This window comes from Heterocephalus glaber, unplaced genomic scaffold, assembly GCF_053883595.1.
Source record: "Heterocephalus glaber isolate CG9 unplaced genomic scaffold, H.glaber_assembly_v1.0 deba00001509, whole genome shotgun sequence".
NCBI lineage: Eukaryota > Metazoa > Chordata > Mammalia > Rodentia > Bathyergidae > Heterocephalus > Heterocephalus glaber.
This window is the reverse complement of record NW_028258325.1, coordinates 40,191,537-40,215,409: the sequence shown is the minus strand read 5'-3', so window position 1 is coordinate 40,215,409 and position 23,873 is coordinate 40,191,537. Positions and strand designations below refer to the sequence as shown.

Below are 23,873 nucleotides of genomic sequence, written 5' to 3'. Positions count from 1 at the left end.
ATAGGTAGCTTCCTCACCTTATTCAAGGTGTAGCTCAAATTTCAGCTTTCAGTGAGGCTGTCTTCGTCATCCTCAATACCAGTAGAACCCGACCTTATCCCACAGCTGTAGCTAATCTCCCTTACCCTCAATATTTCTTTTCATCATAGCACTTATTACCTCCTGGCATGATATATAATAGTTTCTTTCTTTGTTATGTTTGTTGATATTGTCTGTCACCCTAGATTAACGTAGAGTATAAACTCCACAAGGCAGAAAATCTATTGTGTGTTCAATCCTGACTCCCAAGCTTGCAGAGGAGTGCCAAATTGTCTAGACAAGTAAATCAGAAAGCAACACAAGCCTTGCCGGCTCTGCCTGGCATACAGAGGAAGAGATTATACCTCCAATTCCTAAGAAAAGAAGTTCAAAATATTCTATTAGATATTCCTGTTTTTTAAAGGGTCTTCTCCATACTGGGCCCCAAAAGGAGACAATGAACTATTCAGGTTTCTCTCTTCCTCAACACAGTACAATACTGGCTCCTCTCTTTGCTCCTGGAGATCCTCATTCTTTTCATATTCAGAGTCTTCTGACTCACACACACATCACTTCTTAATGTCCAAAAAAATGAAAGGTCTGCCTGTTAATGTGACTCACTCACTTTAGAAGGAGAGTAGAGACCAATTTTGGTGATTTGAGCACACCTTGGACATTCTTACTTCTTCCACCCAAATCTTCTATTCATCTTTTATGCACAAAGATACAGGGCTCTCCTTGAGAAGAATTCTTGAATCAGCTGCCGAAAGATTGCACTCACTGTTTTTAATCTACTCAAACAACCTTGTAAAAGGTAAGAGCAATAGTGGTTTCTTGTAACTTAATTTACCACAGCGTGTACAATGCAGCGGCGACAGACTTGCTGTTAGCTCAAGCACAATGTGGGGGATCTGCTATGCCAGATTGGCATTGTTTACAGAGGTGAAGTTGAATTGAGTTTCAGGCTTCAAGTGAGGCTCAAAGGCAGGACAAATAAGTCATCATACACTCATTGGTTCATGCAGATTTTTGAAAAGGCTTCAAAACTTAATAACCAGAGTAATGAGAGCATTTCCAACATAAATGCTGCCACAATACATGGAAAGATGATAGAGGTTGCTGGGAGCAATTGCAGGAAATCTCAAGGTAATTTTAGGGTTATTATTTCAGCAGACTGTTATCAGAGACAAGAATATTGAAATGATCTGTTCATCCTCATGAGTGTGATGCTTTTCAAAGCCCATGACAATCTGAAGTAGGCGATTCATGATTATCCAATCATCTGGACATATAAAATAGTATCTTAGGAAATATAACTTTCTATTGAAGTTCTTAGAGTTGTATTAACTAGTTTTTACATCTTCAGTAAGTGTTTCTTCATGATGATCAATAGACTATATGTTGCATTAAGGCAGGAAATTTTTCTTTTTTCCACTGTTATATCCCAAAGTACTAGAATAGTGCCTTATGTACACACTCACTAAATATTTGTTCAATTAATTAATGAACCTTCCTTTGAGCCATCTACCATTAATTTAAAATACAGCATATTCCTCTTAGAATTATAGATGATAGAGATCATGTCAAGATTCTATGCCATCACTTCTCGAGGATCTCCTTTTGTCACCTAAGGGCTAAAAGCCTGTTGAAAGATGATCGTTAAAAAAGAGTGAACTTTATGGCTCAAAATCTCTGCAGAAACTTGTTAAGTGCTCTCTTAGGATGTTTCCAAATAAACCTAGAGCTGACATGGAATGTCATTTTATGTATTTAAACATTCACCTGAAAGACAGATATTCCTCTTTTGTTTATAGGGGAAAATAAAGACAAGTTTAAACTTTTACTCCAACTTGCTGCCCTTCAAATGGACTTGAGTTAACTGACTACACTCATTGGCCAGCAATAGGGGAATGGGTATGGTGTTGATGATTGGGTGAGAAGCCCAGACCTTAGGATTCTAGGGTGCTTTTCATCTTTTACTGGCTACCTGGCTTATTTCTGTCTTAATCTCATGATATTCCAGTTCCTCTGTTTATAATTACCTTCTTCAAAGGAAGTTGGGGTAAGGATACCTGCCTGTTTACTTTATGGAGCTTTGAGAAATTCCAAATAAGATGTGTTTAAAGCATTTTCTTAATTAAAAGTTTTATATAAATAAATTAGAACTTTTGAGTACAGTTAAGAAATCAGAGATTACATACAAGTTATTCTAATTTTTTCAAAAGTTTTGGTTACTGAAACTATAAACTTTCAAAGAAAAATAAGAAGAAATAATTTATAATGTTCTCAAATCAAAGATAGCATTACCTCTAAATGTAACCATACAAAAAAAAAAGTTAGTTTCTGCTGAATCAGCCAGCACAGGAGGTATCAATAATCAAGACAATGCATGTAGTGTTGTGTTTTAAATTTGGTCTAGATTTGAGATAACTATGCAGATGAAACAGGTTTTACTGAAGTCATATACAGGTATAAGGTCTTAAAGATGAAATCTAGATGTTAGCAGTTATTTAATGTTGAGCTCTCAGCTGCTTTTCCTGAGGAATTATCAGAGTCATAGGTGGGGAATGCAATAATTCTTGAAGAATTGCAGCTGCTGAAATGCAGACATATGGAATTCTTGCACTCTCCAGAAACAATTTCACAATAGGATAAACACTCCTTTAAATTTTTCTTTTAACCCTAGAGAGAGGATATTGTGTAGACTGGCTGGCAAAATCTTAGCATTTTGAAATTTCATTTTATACCTGGTTTCCTGTGTACCCTTTAGGAATCTGTATTTGTAGCTATAGGAGTGAAGTCCTGTGCTGAATTCTCTAACAGGTACAAATAAAGCATGTTGAATATTTTGGCAGTTAAAATTCACAGATATAATTTGTACTGACTTTGAAATTATGAGATATAATTGAAAACAAGATTTTTGTTGATTTTGTCATCTTACCAGATCAAGTAGAACTTAATGGTCAACCAGTTTAAGCACTGATCTTGCTTGTATTGGAAAATAACATGTCAACTGATTTTCTTTTCTTTCTTTCTTTCTTTTATTTTTGTTTTTGCTTTATGACAATATATTGATTCTGTCTTAGTCACTTTCCCATCACTGGGACAAAATATCCAACACTAGAAACTTAAAAAAGGAAAGGTTTACCTTGCCTCATAGCTTGAGGCCATGGTTGACTGGCTCCTTTGGGAAACAACTTGGTGAAAGGGTCTGTTGGAATGCTGCTCACTCTGTGGTAGCCAGGAAGCTGAGAGAGAGAGGAGGAAGAGCAGAGCAGAGGATGAGAATACACCTTTCCGGGTCAGGCTTCCTGTGGTCCACCATTTTTGACCAGAGCCTACCTCTCACCAACACTTCAGCTAGGACCTCATTGATGGATTAATTCACTGATGAATATCATGCCCCCATGACCCAGTCACCTCCCAAAAGCTTCACCTCTGAACACATGAGAATTTGGGGGATATTTTAGAACTAAACCATAACAGCCCCATTGGAGATTTAGATGATTTTCCCCATAAGATATTAATTTAGAGCTTCTTGAATATCAGCCATTCTTCTGAGTCCCAGGAACATGGTGTGAAATATGACAAACATGTACCTTACCACCTGCAGGTTTTGATCTATACTTTTCTATATTTCTGAGTTAAAATATTTCATACTTTCTGGCTGTCATTGTTTATTTCAAGGGTTCATCTGATTAAGAAATACACAGTTCAGGGAATGATGGTAGGGACCAGGCAACTGACCACATAGCTGACAAACACAGACTGTAGCTTTGGCAGAGAGAGAGAGAGAGAGAGAGAGAGAGAGAGGGAGAGGGAGAGGAGAGAGAGATATTGAAGGGGAGAGAGCAGAGAGACAGAGGACACAGAGGAGACGGGGAGATAGTTATTTGCAGGTTCTGCTTGTCTACTGTTACTCTGAAACTGAAGGTTTCAAAACCTTCACGAAAAGGTTTCCTGTGTCCTTCCTTTACAAATCTGTATTTCTTTTTCCTGAATAAAAAGTAGTACATAATCAGTATAAGAACTTTTAAAAAATACAGAATAAAATATTGTGAAGAAAATAAAAATTTCCTTTAATTTATTACCAGGGATAATTACACTAGTTTTTAATGTACCTCTTGCCATGACAAGTTATGCTTTTTAAAGCCAGTTGATGTCTTTTCACTTAAAGTATCCTGAACTTTGTTCTAGCACATTGAGTTTTTTTCTACAATATACTTTTTGTCAGTGGCTGTAACAGTATTCCTTATTAGAAAGGTGCTAAATTTATTTAATGAGTTCCCTATTATTGCATAGTTGTTATTTCATAGTTTCCTTGTTATAAATAATGATGGTATAAACAACCCTAAGAATAAAACTCATATATATTACTAATAATTCCTTTGTATGAAGTCCAAAAAATAAGACTGCTGTGTTAAACATTATAGACATCTAAAAGGTATTTGATGCATATTATCAAATATTTAAATTTATTTTAACACTTATTATTTTGTTGAACTGATTTATCTTTTTATTAATGGTCTGCCTTAAAAAGTGTATCTAGTTTTGATCTTGAATTTATCATCTACTGTAATTTTAAAGCAATTGAATATTTGTTGAATCTTTCAGGAAAAAAGAGCACCTAATAAGAGCAAAAAATACCAAAATGTAATGTTTGTGTGTAACTGTGGAGGGAAAATAGAACAAAAATATTAGCTAATGTCATTTCACATTCCTTATGGCAATACAGACTCTGACATTTTACCTGGCATTTTCGAGGCAGGCACTGGATCCACTGAGCTAAATCCCTGGCCCCTTTACCTGGCATTTTTGTTAAGGCAAATAAATATACTCCAAAGGTAGGGCATGTAGTCTTTGCCTGGATTCCAGCACATAACAGTTGACTATTATTACTGTGATATTTAGGTACCATTTTAAAAAAATTGTTGTTCAATTAGTAGTACTTCACTTTGACATCATTTCCAGTTGTTAAGAAAAATGCTCCCACGGGCTAATCCACCCAGGTAAATTGCGCAATTGCTGAAGCTTTGCTCTTATTTCTAAATATGTTTGCCTTCTCCCCATGCAAGCCCACTAGTTAATTTTCTCCTTTTCTTCTTTTGGAGACAAGCATGTTGCATTATTCCCAGGTAATTCCACAATTAATATTCTAAAGTACCAAAGGAAAATTGGTGACAATGAAACATCTGGAAACAAATCGTTGAGTTGGTAGCAAGGGAAGGCTTTCTATTATTTGTTTCTCCTAATTTTTTAAAAAAACACGTTATTCTCTCTCTGTCTCTCTCTCTCTCTCTCCCAGTGCTCTGCGGAGGGGGCGATCACTTCCTGTGCACCAGTGGAATCTGTGTCCCCAGGAAACTGCAGTGTAATGGCTACAACGACTGCGACGACTGGAGCGACGAAACTCATTGCAGTGCGTGGCAGGCTGTTCGGGGTCTGTCTGGGTGGACAGGGGTTTTATTCGGGACACGAGAAAAAAGACCATTCCATTGTCAAATCCTGACAACCACCAGGCCTTTTGTAGACAGGTTTGCCTTTCTGCAGGGCGCCAATGTGTTTCTCTCTCCCAGAGCCACAGTGTTTGCCCATCTCCCAGTCAAAAGGCTTCAGGAGAGGCTCCGCAGCTACTGCTCACTGGGACAGATGCCAGACTGCAGCATTCTTGCGTAAAGTGTCTCTAAATTGGGAGGAAGTTTTTATTCTATTTTGTTTAGGTGATGTATGTTGCTTTCTGTTTTTAAAGCTTTATGAGAATAATGACTACTTTTTTGAAGAACTTTTCATAGGAAAAATTTTTTACCCTAATGATTCTTAATGAGACAATGGTATGAACTGTTTTGTTTATTTATTTAGAATGATATTTATTTAGTTTTCTTATGTAGTTTTATTAGTACGTGTTTGCAGTGCATAATGATTACATTTATCGTGGGGAGTTTGTACAGGAACACAACATATCCTGATTCATTTTTGTCCCCATCTCTTCCCATTTTTCGCTGCTTCTTCCAGTCTTTTTTCCCTCCTTCCCTCCCTCCCTCCCTCCCTCCTACATCTCTTGAAGCCACTAATCAGTAGGTTCACCCTTAAACATCCTCAGTTTACTGAATTGATTTGATGAGTTTGATTGAACTTCCAAAGGTTTTGTCCAATATAGATTCAGATTTCAAGTTGTTTAGCACTTAGGCACCAGAAAAAGGCAAAAACTTTCCTCATTAATTCAACTATTTTATTTAAAACAGAACTATATCCAATTGTGTTCTAATTGCTTTTTAATGGGTATATAATCAGCTGTAGTTAGTCTGGGAAGAGCTGGGTTTATTTCCCATGAGAATAACCAAGGCTTTATAAAAGCTCAAGATTCCTGACCTCAGTTGGGAGATGACTTTGGTCTGTTTAACAGGTGACCAACTCTTCATCTGAAGGGTTAGGGTGGCCATTTGTTCAAATTTTAAACAGGCAGTGTATTGAGGAACATTCCAGGTCTGTGTTTCCTAAAATGAAGTTCTATAGTACTAGAGTCTTGAAAGATGCTTGAGGAACAAACAAACAAACAAACAAACAAACAAAAAAATGAACAATACTTTTCATCTGATCTGGCTCTTTGTTTACAATACATGTTCATATACAAAAGTTCCTGAGAAATCTTGTAGTTTAAAAAAATTAATTTTGATTAACTTGGTATGTCTTCAAATTTTTTTCCTCATGTAAACTGTCACTTTTTAAATTTAATTATGCATTTGTTTATTTTTCATAATAACTAGGATCCTGTGGAACTTTAGCTATTCCACTCTTACTTTAGGACATGTTTTCAGTAAGCTGTTTATTTTTATCATTTGAAATTTTCTTTTTAGATAAACCTGTGGCATGCAATTTTACACGAAAAACATTTTTATAGGATAAGTATTTACACTGGGGAGTATTGATATAAACTTAGGTGAAAGTATCATGAAAAATATCCACAATAGGGAATTCTGAAAGGTTCAACTGAATTATAACTAATATATGGGGATTTTGGTGAATCTTGTTTATCTCTCTGGCCTGTGTTACAGCATTATTCAAATTTTGCATGTGACTCCACCCCTTGTGGTGAACCAATGTTGGTTGCATCATTTTGTTATCTGTGGAGGACTGAGCATTGTACTTTGAACACAGTAAATGCTTTCTGTGGTCTTTGTTGAAATTAAGTTTGAAGGAAACAGTTTTCCTAGCCATCAACTGAACAAGAAGATGTTACCATACTGGAAGGTATTTATCAGTGTCTTAGGAAGCTTATATCAATCTAATTTAATAACCTCTCCTCATGAATATACATGAGAAATGATCTGGTTTGGCCTATTGAGAAAATATATCCCTTCAGAAAACTTCTGTATGAAAACCCATGTTGAGACAGAAAGCTTTATAAGCAATTGATTTTTATCTTACATGAACATCTTCCTATCTTGAGCACCCAGTATGTGTGGCATTTCAGCAGTAGCATTTATGGAAGGCACTACACACACTTCTGTTGTTTCCAATCTGCAGTAAAGGAATAGTGCAATTCTGAATTAAGGCTTGCATGCAGATCAGCATGAACACAGGCCTCACAGGTACTCGTGAGGGGAAGGAAAAGTTTTGATGAGAAATCCCAGTGAGAAGTAGAAGAAAATGTCCGGTTGGTAAGATTCTGGCAGGTAGACAAGAGGAGGATTTCCAGAGAAGATTATGCATTTATGGATGAGGTATAAAAATGGCCTCCAACTAAGCACTTGTCTACTTTTATAAAACATGGGTCAAATCAGGTAGTTTGTACAGTTTACTGAGTTAATTTCCTTTTTAGTCTTGTTCAAAAAAGGAAGAGAAGGGAGTTATTTGTGAATTGCCCCACCAACTGTGCTAGAAACATTTACCTACATAGTTTGATTTAATTGTGGTCATTGGAGGTATTATCTGTGCCTTTTTGTACAAGTACATAGCCAGAGAATAGGGCTTTATGCGTTTTCTGGTGATTCACAATGCTAGTTTGAACCTAGTCTTGACTGGTTCCAAATCTAATGCTGCTTTCTCTTGATTATGCTGCATTTGACCTGCCCATATAAGTTTAGATTTGAGGAATGATTATATTCTGATCATTCTTATGACAAGAGAATATTTAACTATTTGATATCTTTTATGCTTTGGGAGACAATTGTCCAGTACAACTGTACTTCAGGTATCTGTGACTACTGACTATCCCCTAACTAATTGTGTTATGTTTATCAATCTCTTAAGTATTTATTGAATGAAAAGATTTTTAACCACCTGGAACAATATTAGTAGTATACTGTTGGTGGTCTCTCTAGAGGGACCTGGAAGCACCGACTTTTAAAGAAAGAAAAGGAGACAGCTTGGGGGATGAACAGGAGTTTAAGTCCTCTGGCACTATTTGACAATCACAAAGGAAAGAAGCAAGGCTTTTATACATGTAGGAAAGCAGCTTAGTTATTCTGGGTATCGTCTTTCTGATTTTAACCTCTGGTGACAAATGACTTTAAGTGACTCATAAAAGCTACAGGAGAATTCACAAGTCGCCTGTTTCTGTTCACCAACCCCATACATCAAAGAGCACACCGCAGCCCTCTTCTTATCAGATAGTATCAAGAGAGCAGGACAACTTTAGCCAAAATCAAGCCCACAGGCCCACCATAAACATCACAGATGTGCATAGTGAGTCGTATCTCTCTTACCACCCGTAGAGTCATTGGGTCCCATCCTCTGATCCCAGAAAATGGTAAATAAGAAAACTAGGAAAATCTGTTTTTCTCCTGTGAGACTTTTACAACATCTCTTAAAGTTTTCTGGCATTCTTTTAACAAACAGACTTGTGGAATTTCCCAGAAATGACTTAATTTTCTTAGTTAACAAACTTCTTGTGATCTATTCTTACAACTAGATAGCTGAATTCTACCATTTCCCACAGTATACTATGAAGAGTTTTTGAAATTAGGAAAACTTTAATAACTTCTAGCTTTACCACTAGAGACAGGCTACTTCTCTAACCTTGGCTTTCTTCAGCATCAAGGCTGTCTGTATATTAGCTTCCAGCATATGAGCTCCATGTGCAGGGATTCTGATTCAGTTTGTCTGGAGATGGGCCCAGGCAGCAGCACTTTTGCAAAACTGCCCAGGTAATTAATTCTAACAGCAGCCAGATTAAAAGCTACTGGGCTAGAAAATATCTGTATCTCTTTTGCTGCTAACATTCTATAATCTTTTGATTCTGCAACCAGCTCCTACAAACAGTATGTTGCATAGCAGTGCTTAGCTGTGGTACTTCGGTTCATGGACTTAATTTGTTCTATGATTTTGGAAAAGATGGACACATTTGTGTTTGTGTGGGAAAGACAGCTGTGGTCATGTTTGTTACCCATGCAGAGTTTGCAAACAAAAACAAAATTTTGCCAAACACTTCTCTTTGCAAACCAAATTGTTTGCAAAAAGGTATTCATGAACCGAGGTAGCACTGTATATAAAGCCTCAAAAGAAATGATCATCACAGGAAAATAGCTGGTGTAGAGTCCTCATATCTTATGTTACCTAAAACCACCATCAGATTCTTTTGGAAATCATTTTGCTTGAATTTTGGGTAAAATCAGTTGATCTTTTTTCTGAAGGGGGTCATTTTCCTAATTATAATGAATACATCACAATATAGTGGTTAATGCTATACGTTTTTAAGTCAGGGTGCCTATGTTTCTATCTTTACTATTTTCTATTTCTGAGAACTTGGGCAACTCCTCAACCTCTTTGTGCCTCAATTTCTTCAAAACTAGAGTGAAAACAACGCTATCTCTGAAAGTAAATCATTGGCTATAAAGCATGTAGAGCAATGTATGGCATGCAATAGCTCTCAAAGAGCATTAGGATTTATGGTTATGATTGTTGTTGTTGTTGTTATTTTTGTTATCTTCTCTCTGCCATCACTGCCCATCATCTCTCATTTTTAGGATTCAGAGGACCACCACTGGAAATCAGGGAGACAGTTAATAAAGTTCAGGTGATGCATGATAGGAAGGTCTGAGACACCAAAATATTCACAACAAATTTCAAAGCTTCAGCACATGAAGCTGTTTAGGAAAAAAGCAACCTAAATAGCACAAAATGAAAGTTGATATTTCAAATAATATTTCCAATTCACTTTTATGTAGTGACAATCTGCTTATACTGAATCAATCAAGCTATTGGATATTCTTGAATTCCAGCTATGTGCGAAGCATGTCCTAGGCACCCAGTGAGTGGACATGTTAAGACCTGGTTTCTTTTTTCATGAGGCTTTTAGTCTAGTTACAGAAATAACATATAAACAAAGAACCATTGAATATGGTATTTTGAAACGATAATACAAGGAATGCCACAAAATCAAACAAGATTGATGTACACAAAAATATACCAGTACTAAATCCCATGAACAGAGACATTAGGACTGCCAGGAGCTTGGCTGTGTAGAGAAGCTAATGGAAAAGGTGGGCCTTGCACTCAGGTGAGGTTTTATACTCTAGAACAGTGGTTTTCAACTCTCTAAGTGACATTTTGCAATGGGGACGTTTTTGCCTGTCGTCACTGAAGGGCAGGCTGGGGGTCATGCTACTGGCATCCAGTGGGTAAAGGCCTAAGATGCTGCTAAATGTCCTACAGTGCACAGGGCAGCCATCCCTGACCTAGTGAAGAAGTATGCAGTCCACCCCATCAATAGCGCCACAGTTGAGAAACACTTCCTCCAGAGGTAGCACCAATAGCAGAAAGAACTCAGGGACTCAAGATGCCTGTCTTTTTTCACAGCTCTGCTGTTAATTGGCTGAGCGATGTGGAAAAACCACTTAATTTCTCTGGTCATCTCGCAGTGAGAAGGTTGGATGAAATGATCCTTGGTGCTACCCATCTTAACATTCTGTAGGCAGAATCTGAACTTCATACTTGTTCCTTGAGTTGAGTCAACCCATGAATGTTTATAGAGTCATAGAGACTAAGGGCATTGAAAGAAGCCCTTAATAAAAAAGCTCTCTGTTTCTTAGTTTTCAGCTCTAATTTAATGATAATTTGAGGGATAAAAGCCAATAGTATGTCTGTGAGATGCCAAGCAGAAATAAATATTAACATGCAAGAACTTCAAAGAAACATTTTGTATCAAGATCTCCTTAAGAAAAAAGAGCTGAAGTTAGAAAAACATTTACCCTAGGTCATGCAAAATTATGCTGTATTGAGCAAGAAAATCACAGCAAGCACCTTTTGAAAACTGTGAATTGTTGGCCCTAGATTGTGCTGACAACATCTCTCTCAGTTCAAATAAACATTTATTCCAATAAAAGGAGGCACTGTGATCTTTGCTATTTGCTATGTATTTCTGGCTATGCAGTGCCTCTGGATAGGATTTTGAGTGTTTACTAGTCACACAGACCTTAGGGAAGTAACAAGTCGCTTTCCAAATGCAGCTAACATTGTATGTAACTTCTAACTGAGGAAGTCACACCAGTGGAAGGTTGAATCTGCACCTGTGTGAATAAAGATTTTAAAAAAATTCCTGTGTCCTCCCCATGTATGAGATAATTTAATAAATAAGGATACTACTTAACAAGAATCTCTCCAGTGAGGTGTTTTAGTATGAATTACTAGAGGCCCAGATTATGCTTCACAGAGGACACATAAATCTTTGGAAATTTTTGGTGTTTTTCTCATGGTTATCAGATTCTGAAAGGAGATTTGAAATGGCAGCAGCCCCCCCATCAAAAAAAGAAAGAAAGAAAATGGAAGTGTACTGGAAAATTGGCCATTTTCCTACCTCCTCTAGGGGACACGAGTACTTTTGCACTGATAGTCAAATTGAGAAGCCTTATTTCTCTGGTTATTGCTGATTGTAGCATATTGGTTCAAAACTTCCCACAAGGGTCATTTAGATTAAAACAAAAAAAAAATTAAACTTTGCAAGGAAGCGTATATATCTTGATGCACAAAGTCCCCAAGTTTTCCCAGAGGGCATGAAGACCAATGTCATACATAACCTTTCTGAACTCAGCTATCACGCACTCCAGCCAGTGTTGGGCTATTGGGCGGAGAGACAGCGCCCTCTGCTGAATGATAGAAAAACAGCACAGTCATGGCCGTAACTGAGAGAGGATGACACCCATTCTTTTAAAAAATTATTCAGGCTGGTAGAGTTAAAAAATAAAAAGTCCTAACAAGGTTTTGTATGTGTATAACTGAACATATGTGTATACAAGTATGTGTGTTCGTGTGTGTTACACATACACGCATCTTTTTAATGAAGATATCACATAGATAATCTCCAAGGCCCGTTCCATTCCTAAAATGATGTAATTTTAAAGTTTTTAAAAAAATGATTCATTTTAGAATAATGATTTCTAAAAATAGATATATATTTATGATTCATGCATAGGTAAATGTAATATTTTGGTGTGGTTAACAATTTAACTGATCAATACCAAGACTTGTTTTCTTTTCAATTGGGGCAATAATTGTACAAACTTGTGGGGTACAGAGTGATAATTCAATACATGTGCATGATGCATGATGATCAGATCATCGTAGTTAGCATTTCCATCTTTTTATCACATTTTTGTGGTTAGAGCTTTTAAATCCCTCTTTTCTAGTTCTTCATATAGATTGTTCTAAACTACGGGCACCCTATTGTGCTGTAGAGCATTGGAAATTATCCCTTAGAGGGATAATAGGTACCACATCTGGGATGTTGGGGATGAGGATAGTAAAGAGGTGCCCCCCACCAGCTGTATGGGAATTAGGAGGATAAACCTGGAGTTCAAGAGACTCGATTCTTAGTCCTCATCAGGCAAGCAGATGATCAGATGTGCTCCCATTGTTCATCTCTTTCATTTGTTCTCGAAATTCCCTCTACTGGAGACATGCTAAACTTTTTATTGCATCCACTCCATGAAACCCTTCTTCCATGATCCCTCTCCAGCCTTAAACAACCTATTTTTGCATTTAATTAATTTAATCCAGGGGAAAGATACATGTTTAAGAAATCTAGTCACTATTAAATGCACGGCTCTTTACTTGTATTAATTAAAAACACTTTTACAGTTGTTATAATGAGGTAAAGTTTATACATCATATTTTCACCTATTGATTTTTAGCACATTTATAGGATTCTGCAACCATCACCACTATCCAGGCTTAGAACTTTTTCATCTCCCTCCAAATTTCTGTCCCACATATTTGCAGTCAATCTTCCTCTTCACCCCACCAGACAGTGGTAACCATGGCTCTGAACTCTGTACAAATTTTCTTTGTCTGGGAATTTTACAAATGGTTCATAACGTTTGTGTCTGGTTTCTTTTACTTAACATAACATTTTTGAATTTCATTAGTACTGTCACATATATCAGTAGTTTAGTTCTTTCAATCAATGGATAATATTTCATTGTATGAGTATAATGCATGTGGTTGTCCATTCATCAGTTAGCAAGCATTTGGATTTTGTCTGGTTTTGGTTATTAAATATAATGCTGCTATGAGTGTTCATATACAAATATTTGTGCAGATAAATATTTAATTTCTCTTCGATAGATTTCTAAGAGTAGAGTACATGAGTTTATTATGTAGTAAGGTTGTATTTACCTTCACAAGAAGATATTAATTGTTTTCAGAGGTGATATTATTATTTTATATTCCTATCAGCAATGCAAGAGAGTTTCAGTTTTTCAAAATCCTTGCCAGTACTTGGTTTTGTCTGCCTTTTTATTATAGCCATTTTAGAAGATGTGTAATAGTATCTTATTGTGGATTAAGTTTACCTTTAATGACCAAGAATGTTTGGTACCTTTTCATATTCTTATTGGTCATTTTTTATGTCTTTCACAAAGACTTTCTGTTCAAGTGCTTAGCCCACATATAATTGCATTGTTTGTTATCTTATTATTGGGTATTGAAGTTTTATATGTGCTCAGAATATGTCATATTTTTCCAGTATGTGGCTTGTCTATTCATTTCCTTAATGATGTCTTTTGAATTGTTGTGGTTTTGGTATCATATTTGAAAATTCTTTGCCTAATTCAAGGTCATAAAGATTTTCCCCTATATTTTCTTCTGGAAGCTTTATGATATTCATTCTTATCTTTAAATCTATGATCTCTTTGATTTTTGAACATTGTTTGAGGTGAAACCATGAATTCATTTATTGCTTATTTGATATCTAGTTACCCTGATACCATATGTTGAAAAGAGCTTTCTTATTTAGTGTTTGGGCATTTTACACATATTATTTCATTAAACCATTCTCCTAAATCATATTAAGAGGATTATGTGATTCCAATTTCATAGATCAGTTCACAGACTCCTAGAGTTGAACCAAACACACTAAAAATCCATAGCTAGTAGATGTCAGTAACAGGATGGAGTTATAGTCTACTCAGGTATAAGAACTATTTTCTTAATAATATTGAGAAAGAATTTCCCTGCATATAATTGGTTTGAACACTAAGTATACAATTCCTGAGATTATATAGCATTTATTCTCATTTTGCCACCATAATCTTAGGGCAGTACTTGTTTATCTGAGGATCATGTTATGGAACACTCAATTGATATTACATTAATATTTATATGAAAAGAAATGATACCTTTATAATCTGGGCAGCTTATTTTCTCCATTATGTTTATATTTACCATTGACCAACATAGACTTTGACTCTAAAGGGAACACTTCTAGGAAAAAATTGCTAACTTCCTCTTAAAATCATTCATTGCGTATGAACAGAAGCTTCATTAGGAGCCACGGTGAAATGAGAATAGACCTTCACGTCTATTAAGGAGCTTAAAGGCAATGGAAAACAAAAGTCAGATAAACACTTTCAAAAAATGACAGAAGTCCTTGGCTTGGGAACCAGTGGGGCTTAGTATTGGTTTTGCAGTAAATTATTAAGTGACCCTGAGCAGGTCATTTGTGCTCCGTTCCAGTCTCCTCACCTGTAAAACAGTGGGCATGGGCCAGGTTACCAGTGTGGCTTCCTTCTCCCCATGATAGCTTTTGTTAAAGTACTGCTGTGACATCTGCAGTACTCTGATGACACATTGGGACCTTCTGTTTGCAGACTGCAGTGTGGATCTGTTTCGCTGTCACACGGGCAAGTGCCTTAATTACAGCTTTGTGTGTGACGGATTTGACGACTGCGGGGATCTCAGTGATGAACAAAACTGCGGTAAGTGGCATTTTTCCCCAATGGTTGTTTGTGAAAGTCACAGAAATGTCTAACCGATACATTTACCTCACTAGCTGTTAATACCATGAACATGTTAAGTTGTAAAATGGTTGGTTGCTTATTTCTCTAGAAGAAGGAAGTTTGTTGAATCACCCTGTCTTATATAGAAATGCTTCACACAGCAAGTCATATGAGGAAATATTAAGGAAATGGGGTGGAAAGATGGGTAAACTTTGCTAGTTCTAATATATTTGTTTCTGTGTAAATGCTCTCTTTCTTCTCTGGTCACAGTCTGTGGTTTATGTTTGGATTTGAGCTCTTGAGCAAAACTTTGAGACAGATATATTGCAAAGTGCTATGTATAAGCAACAGCCCTTCTCGGTTCCCAAGCACTACAGGAACTCCTCCTGCAGTAGCTATACCCAGGCTTAGGGGGACACATTTGCTTATGTAAAAATACTGATTTTAACTTTTAAAGAATAAACCTACTTTTGAAAGAGTCATGCTAATTTCTGAAAGTCACCTCATAAATTTAAACCTGCAAAATTATTTAGTGTATAGATGTTTTGGCTTTGTGATTAGCTTTAGAATTTTTAGGTACTATAATGTTGACTGATAATAGGAAATTTTTCTTTTTCTTTTTTTTTTGGTACCGGGGATCAAACTTGGGTCCTTGCACTTGTGAGGCAGGCAGCTTAACCACTGAGCTAAATCCCCGGCCCTGACAATAGGAAATTTGACATATGAACAATGGGGGCAGCTGGGTTGGGGGTTGCACATGATGTGAGACAGTGTTTGGCATTTGGGAGTATGGAAAGCAATGTTGGAAAGGAGCAGGAGCATGATATGAGGGATGTGTTGGAGTGGTGAGGGTCTGATTCATAAAAGCACTGGCAGATGTATAGGTCAGTGATGGCCAACCTTGTAAAGACCCAGTACCCAAACTGCACCCCCAAACCCGTGTATCTATTGCAAAGTGACAATTCTGTAATGAAATCTGAGTGCTTAGCTGCTGCGGTGATGCTGGGGCGACTTGGCTCACATGCGGCAGAGAGGGCTCTGAGTGCCCACTGTGGCATATGTGCCATAGGTTCGCCACCACAGGTATAATGTACAAACCATCTGATGTAGATTATTTTCTTGGACTTACTAAACTTGAGATGAAGGAAGAAAGATGATTGTAATTATATATGTCATAGAATAATAGGTTCAGGATGCCTCAGAGATCATCTAATCCAACCCTTTCTTTCCCCGGTGAAATAATGGGGAATGTGGGATCAGAGAGTGTGGCTCGGCAGCTGGAGAGGACAGTAGGCAGGGCCAGGGGATGGTTACGGTGTGAAAAGGGGTGATCTTTCCACTCAACATAAGGCCTCTGAAGATATGAGGACATCATGAAGTTTGTGTTCTCGGGATGGTCTTCATCTCATGACAATGGCTATGACTTTCCCTTGGACCGCTCTGTGCTCTGGCTCTCCATCTCTAGTAGCTGAGCAAGGGTGGCTTTTCTAGGTCTTACCCAAGTGTCCCACCTCTTTTGCTTTTCTTCTTTTCTCTACACTCTCTGTTGTACATGTTGTTTTATTGTCCCTAAATACCTTTTAAAATCCATGAACTATCAGGATCCTATGACAGTGGCTCTGTTAAGGGAAACTCATGAAACTTGCCCATTATTAGCTCTGCTGTTTGTAAATCCATACACATCTTTAAAGAGCTGAGTACATGTAAGTTGCCCCACCTGTCATGGCAAAACAGCTTCTGGATTCTGCCTTTTGTGGGGAGAAACGTATCATTTAGTGTTACATATATTTTTTCTTCCAGAGATGTCCAGACGGGGGGAGAGTTTTAATCTAGAAACATGGAAATCTTTTGTTTTGTTTACTGAGCGATTCTTTCAAAAATGAGTTATATATTAAAATAGTCCAGTAGAGAACTTAAACTTAGCATCAGGAAGATGAGCTAAGAAGATATTCACCTTCCTAATTTAGCAGAAAGGTGAGTTAACTATTTTTAGAAAAATGAAGGATTTGTCACAAATACATCTAATCATCTCTGCTTTGTGAAGCACAAATTGCAGTTCTGTTGATTTGAGTAGATACAAAACCCACAAATTTTTCACAAGAAAACAAACAATGATAACAATAACAAACTTGGGGCCATGGGAAAGCTTGGCAGAGTTGTTGTACATCTAAAACAAAACCAGACACATTTTACCCTATAGCAATGTTGGGTGTGGAGCTCAGGCTTTGTGGAAGGTACTGTTTTAATTGTGTCAGGCCCAACATAGAAATGTTATTGATGGTACTGGAACAATGGGAATAGTTTCTCTTAAACTGGAACTGTAAGCCGTACAATTCTAAGTGCTTTCATGCTAGTTCTCCCCATCTTCATGAGTGTTCTTTTCTCCAGACTGTGATTCCGCCAAGGAGCATCGCTGCGGGGATGGGCGCTGCATTATAGCCGAGTGGGTGTGTGATGGTGACCACGACTGTGTGGACAAGTCTGATGAGGCCAACTGCTGTGAGTGCACTGAGGGTTCACATTTTGCTTAGTTTTCCATTTCTCCTTTGTTTAGCTTGTACTCAAGGCTCACTGCCTAACAGCATTCAAAGGGAAAGAGCCTTATACAGTACCTTGATTCTTGCCTCTAAGTAACAATGCAGCGTGCCTGTCTTCACATCCTTCTCTCCCAAACTCCAAATGTAATTTGGTGGAGCTGGTCCAGCAAGTGTCTGTTATGTCTGTCGCTGCTCCTGTCTCCTTTATGCATTTATGATCTTGCCAAATGTAAAGCTCTTCTCAAAAACCAGAAGACCTTTTTCCTGCAAATGATATACAAGCAGCTGAGCTTCCCTGGAGGAGCCTCAAAAAGTGTTCTCAGGGGCCATTTGTGGGCGAATGCCGAGAGCATTACCAGGGAGAAGAGAGCTTGTCATGTTCAGACAGTGAAACAGAGTGTGAGATAGTAATTATCATATCATAGCTTACTGTGTTTCTGAGTGAGTGACAATTTGGGGGTGCTCTTACACTACCAAAGCAGTAAAAACAGATGTGACTATTAACCATTTTTCCCTCACAGAAAATATATGTCCTCAGTTAGCAATAATAAAAATTATTAAACAGCGATGTTTATCAATTAAAAGAGGATGATTAATTGGAAAGAGTTAGTACAATGTCTTTCTTGCATGCTTGAACTATTTAAACTTTTCATTTTATCTTTTGTTGTCTAATAAAAGCAGAAATAGTTGATACACAGTTGTCCCTCGGTATCTGGAGGGCTTTGATTATGGGACCTTTGGTGGGAACTACAATATAGGGATACTCAAGTCCTTTATATAACATGGCACAGTATTTATATATAACCTACACATGTCCTCCTGTATACTTTAAATAATCTCTATCTTACTTACAAAATCTAATGCAATATATGAGATTAAATATTTAATTGGTTTATAATTTGAAGCAAAATAAAACTGTAGGTGACATAGACTTTCTTTTGGCATAAGAAAAGTCTCATAAAAATTTATACAAACTTGGTGTTTAGCTTTCCATTGTCATGAGTTGAATTTGAAATGAGTGTGACTCATTCTTGCGTAGGGATCCATTGGAATACAGTGGGGTGTACCAACGTGAACTTGGACAGCGAGGACATAATACTAAGTTAAACATGCTTGGTACTGGCCTTTGATTCAAGACCAGGGATCTTAATATTAGATGGTAATTCAAGAAAGGATGAGGTCAGTGGTACATGGGTTTCTGATGCTCTTGAAAGACATTTAGAATAGGAAATAGGGAGATAGACCTTTTGCAAATGGGAAGGGACCAAGAGATTGAGGAAGGGTGAGAGAGTGGAGGGAAAGGGGAAGAAAAAGAATTAAGATGCATTATGTGCATGTACCAATTGCCCTCTTGGAATGTAATCATTATGCACTGCAAACATGTATAAATAAAAAAATAAAAACTGAAAAAAAAAGAAAGACATTAGAGAAATAACAGGATCAGAAGGCCAATTGCTACCAGTCCATCCCTGTCAAGGGTCTTTGTGTGTTAGACCCTGTGAGTTCACTGGCATATATATAGTATATATATTTCTTTGTTTCATGAGGGGAGGTAGTTATGGAATGCATTATTGGGCCTGGAGTCAGAAAAGTTTACTTAGTAGCCATGTGAGTTTTAGACAGGCACAACACTCTCCGAGTGTCAGTTTTTTCATCTGTAAGAGGAGGACTATAATAACATTTTTAAAAACAATTATTAGCTTTATTTTTATTAGTATATGTTTGTAATACACTCATTTTGGGGAACTGGTACACATTCATATCATATCTTAATCATTTTTACTCTTCTTCCCGCCTCCCTTTCCCTCCTTTCAGACCCTCTTCCCATTTCCATGAAGTCTACTTCCCTACTCCCTAGCATCTCTCTTCATTTTTGTCTTTAAATTATTTATATTTTGGGTTTCTCATATAAAAGAAACCATGAGATATTTAATCTTTTGTTTCTGATTATTTCACAGATTATAGGCTCAAGATCTATTCATTTTCCTATAAATGAGTGGACAATTACATCTACTTTGTAAGATTCTTATGAGGATTTGGAATCATGTACAAAAGAGACCTTTCATAGTTCTTGCTATGTAATAAGCTCTTCATGAGTTCTAGTTTATATTATTGGCAATATTGCTATTACTACCCCCATCACCATTGGAAAAAATCACATAGTTCCCAAGAGAAAGTTAATTTTTAGTATATAGTCTTCAATAAGGGAGGAAATATTTTAGAAAGAAAACTTTCTATTCCAAAAGATGCTCTCAAAGTTATGAGAAATAATGATATATCCATTTGTGTATATATAACATCATTTCTTGGTGATGGTTGGTAAGTGGAAACGATTTATGTGAATTGCAGATTAAAAGTAGAGTGAATAAATAAAGCAAATCTTACTCTGGCCTTTCCTAGCCTGCCACACCCAAGGTCTGGTGGAATGCAGAAATGGACAGTGCATCCCAAGCACTTTCCAATGCGATGGAGATGAAGACTGTAAGGATGGAAGTGACGAACAGGACTGCGGCAACAGTGAGTGTGCCCCCCGCCCCCAGAGCAGCCCTTTATTGGTGGACCTTTTCTGAAGAACAAAGCAAAACATCTGAAAGTTGCTTAGTGCTTCGGGAAGATTCCCACATAAATAATTCAAATGGCCTAACACAGTGTCTGGCTAGCCCCAGCCACCAGGAAACTTTTCCTTATGGTAAATATAATGTTCAAGTAGCACCTACTGCAAAATCATTCCTAAGGTAAAGGGTAGAGGTGCCATAGAATGGTCAGTTCACTATTCTATGGGGAAAGCCATGAGAATAGTTTAGAGTATAGCACATAATTAAACAAGATTAGATTGCAATTAGATGGAACTGGCTTTTGAAATTGAATGCATCACGTTCCTAAAATAAACATGCTCACAGAAGCAGTTTAGTGTTTCCCATTACCAAGACATAACTTAAATACACTGTAAAAGGAGTATCCATGTGGGAAACTTAAAGTGAAAAAATAAATCAAATAAGTTGCTTTTTAAATGTGACTGTGTCAGAAAAGAAAATTCCACACTGAGGATTTTTAATTCTAGCTCCCTCTCAGTGTGGGGCCGGTAAGAATACCACAAACTTAAAAATCACTACATTGGTTCACATGCTCTGGCCTCAGCCTGGTTGTCTAGAGAACAACTGCTGTACCATTGTGCTTGGCTTCAAGCTTGCTTTACTATTTACCCTCTTGTTGGTTTTAGGCAAATTTTTTTACATTTCAATAGCTGTAAATTCAAAGGAATGATAACTACTTTGTAGCTTTGACACTTGATAGGAACTTAGTGAGTGCCAGCCATTACGACATGGCTATTATGTTAAAGCATACATTAGCTGTGTTTATCCATAGTCAGCTAATGGAACTGATCTCACCTGTTGATAAATTAGTTTCATCATAAAGAATATTTATCATTATAATGGCTTTATAGAAAACACATCCAAAATTTAAAGGGAGAGCTTTTAAATCAGATTACGTGGAAATAATATATGAAGGCAGCTTTGTTTTACTGATTTGAAAATTCAAAAGGAAATCCTTTACTAGACATGAGTTAATGTGTTCATATCAAACAAGCACCTCCCTTTGGATCAAATTGCTTTTTCTTTCTATATGATTCAATTCTTTCTATGTAATCCCATATAATCTGAAATAATTTTAGATTGTTCATTATGAAATGGCAGGATTTATAGATTATTTACTTACCTGTGTGAAATGCAAGAAACTCATAAAATGGCAAGAAAAAGTAAAATATTAGTATTTTTATATTATTATCATTATTTTTGCAGTACTGGAGATTGAATCCAAGGGCTTTGCACTGAGTTACTGAGCTACATACCCATCTGTTTTTGAATTTGTTTTTAAATTTTGAGGCAGAGTCTTTCTAAGTCACTAAGGTGCCAAGGCTGGGCTCGAACTTGTAATCTTCCTGTCTCAGCTTCCCAGAGTGCTGAGATTACAGACAAGCACCACTATCCCACTATCCCTATTTATCTTTAAATTATTTACTCCAGTAGGTTCAACTAGAGCTCAGAGTTAAGGAAGACAAGGACTTGGAAAAGCATTTCAGACACACAGCCTTCTTGGCCAAGAGCCCTGTGGCGGGAAGGAGTGAGACATGTCTGTGTACTAGAGGAGGAGGCCATAGCGACTCAGGGAGCTGAGGCTGAAGGAGAGCGTGGTCCACGTAGGCTGTTGTCAGGAGTCACCAGTTTGTTCTGCTGGATGTCTGGGGAAAGAACCAGGAACCTCTGGTCCCAAGGGCTTGGATCCTGCTGAACATTTAGGCCTTTAAAACCCTTCGTGCTCTGGCTCTGTCTATCTGTCTGGTCTCCCTCACTCTTCTCAGTGGCAAAAACTCCAGTGACTTTAACCTGGGCACTGTCCTATCCCAGGTCTTGTCCTGTGTTGCTTTCTGCTTGGCAAACCCTTCTTTCCCTTTCCCTGCAACTTACTCCATCTGCCTGGGAAACTCCTGGGGGAAGTGTCTCGCTACTGCCTTCGTCTGCTGCAGCTCCTCTTTATGTATCTTGAGTCAAGCAATGATCACACAGCAGGCACTTAATATTTACTGAAATAACGAATGTGTGATGTCTTAAAACTTCCTTAAGAACTTAAATGGATGCAGATTGCTTGGGCTGGCCTTGAGATAAGAGTTTGATCCTGCTGGTTTACAAAAATAGTGACATTTCCTTTCTGCAAGATGGTAATGCATAACATTGCATATTAGTGGACTTGGAAGAAGAAGGATTCCAGTAAATAAACATGTCTTAGAATTACAGATAAGAAGGATTACATTTGCACAAATACAGCTATTTTTACTGAAAAGTGCCTTGCAAGATTGTCTAGATTCCAGATGACATGTCTGAAAGCAACTTACTATAATGAGGGAGAGGTAGAGAGAATGGGTAGTAATTTATTACCTTATCCACTTAATCTACAAATGACCAGGAAATCAATGGGAAAAGCAGTTTCCTCTCTACATGGTTTAAGGAAAAGCCATTAGAGCAAAGGCTGACGTTACTGCTGTCACTCATTTGGAAACAAGAAACCCAGTTCTCAGGTCATCAGATTAGACTGGTGACATTTCCCAAGGACATACTGACAATATGGACAACAGCTGCATAAGACTTTACCGAGATACAGTCTCTTCACTGCAGTGGTGTTGATGTCTTATTACTAGGGACAACATTTTTCTTAAGAGGGAAAACTCGAGTTGGGAGCAAATGGAGGTTTTTCAAGTAATGCTATTTAATATCTAGAACTTTAAGATCTTTATATTGTTCTCTCTACTTCAAATCACTTGAATTTTATTTTGCAATCAAGTATAGTGACCCATGTAAAAATAAAGCACTACATTTTCCCTCATTAAAAGCAACAACCATCTTTTTTTAGTGTATGTTGTCCCTTACTTCTTTACTCCTACAACATCCTTTTGAAATAGCAGCATTGAATTTAGTTGCCAGGAATAGGAATCTAGAAATTACCTATTGCACATGTGTTCAATATTTTTGGAGAAATTGGAAGGAAATTAAAGTTATGTCATTCCTCAGATCCCCCAGACATTCTTGCTCCTTTTGATCGAGTGTAAGGAATTTGTAGATGATGAAAGCCACTGTGCTTTTCCCCCTCCATAGGTCAGACTCCATGTCAAGAAGGAGACCAGCGATGCCTCTACAGTTCCTGCCTCGATTCATGTGGTGATAGCTCCCTATGTGACCCGGACAACGGTCTGAGTAACTGTAGTAAGTACAATAGCTGACAGATGCAATCATGATACGGGACATGGGTGCAATCAGCCTTTTCCTTCTGCATTGACATTAAACTACTGATGTCTGGAATCTCTCCAAAAAACTATGTCTATTTGCTTCTCCTTTTTAAAGGGTTACATGTGGTAGCAGAAAAGAAACAAAATGGTCTTAATTAACTTAAATCAGAAACAAATGTGTCATTGTGAATGAACTATAAATCCACATTGCTTAATATCATTACCATCACTTTCAACTCAACAGCAGCTCCTATATATTATTTTCCTGTCTCTGTCTGCAGGCAGATGTTACATTTCTTCCTCTCTAAAGCACAGCTTCAAAAATGG

At 37.3% G+C, this 23,873-nt stretch overlaps 1 protein-coding gene across 7 annotated transcripts in view; it reads left to right on the top strand.

The window, feature by feature from the left end:
* Positions 1 to 23,873, top strand: part of Corin (corin, serine peptidase) — a 313,304-nt gene that overhangs the window by 190,112 nt on the left and 99,319 nt on the right. For all 7 annotated transcript variants that reach the window (XM_087187861.1, XM_004849762.3, XM_004849761.3 and 4 more), the window contains 5 exons: positions 5,324 to 5,437; positions 15,102 to 15,209; positions 17,619 to 17,729; positions 20,168 to 20,284; positions 23,416 to 23,523. In XM_087187861.1, coding sequence (XP_087043987.1) covers positions 5,324 to 5,437; positions 15,102 to 15,209; positions 17,619 to 17,729; positions 20,168 to 20,284; positions 23,416 to 23,523 — 558 coding nt within the window. The remainder of the gene's footprint in view (positions 1 to 5,323; positions 5,438 to 15,101; positions 15,210 to 17,618; positions 17,730 to 20,167; positions 20,285 to 23,415; positions 23,524 to 23,873) is intronic.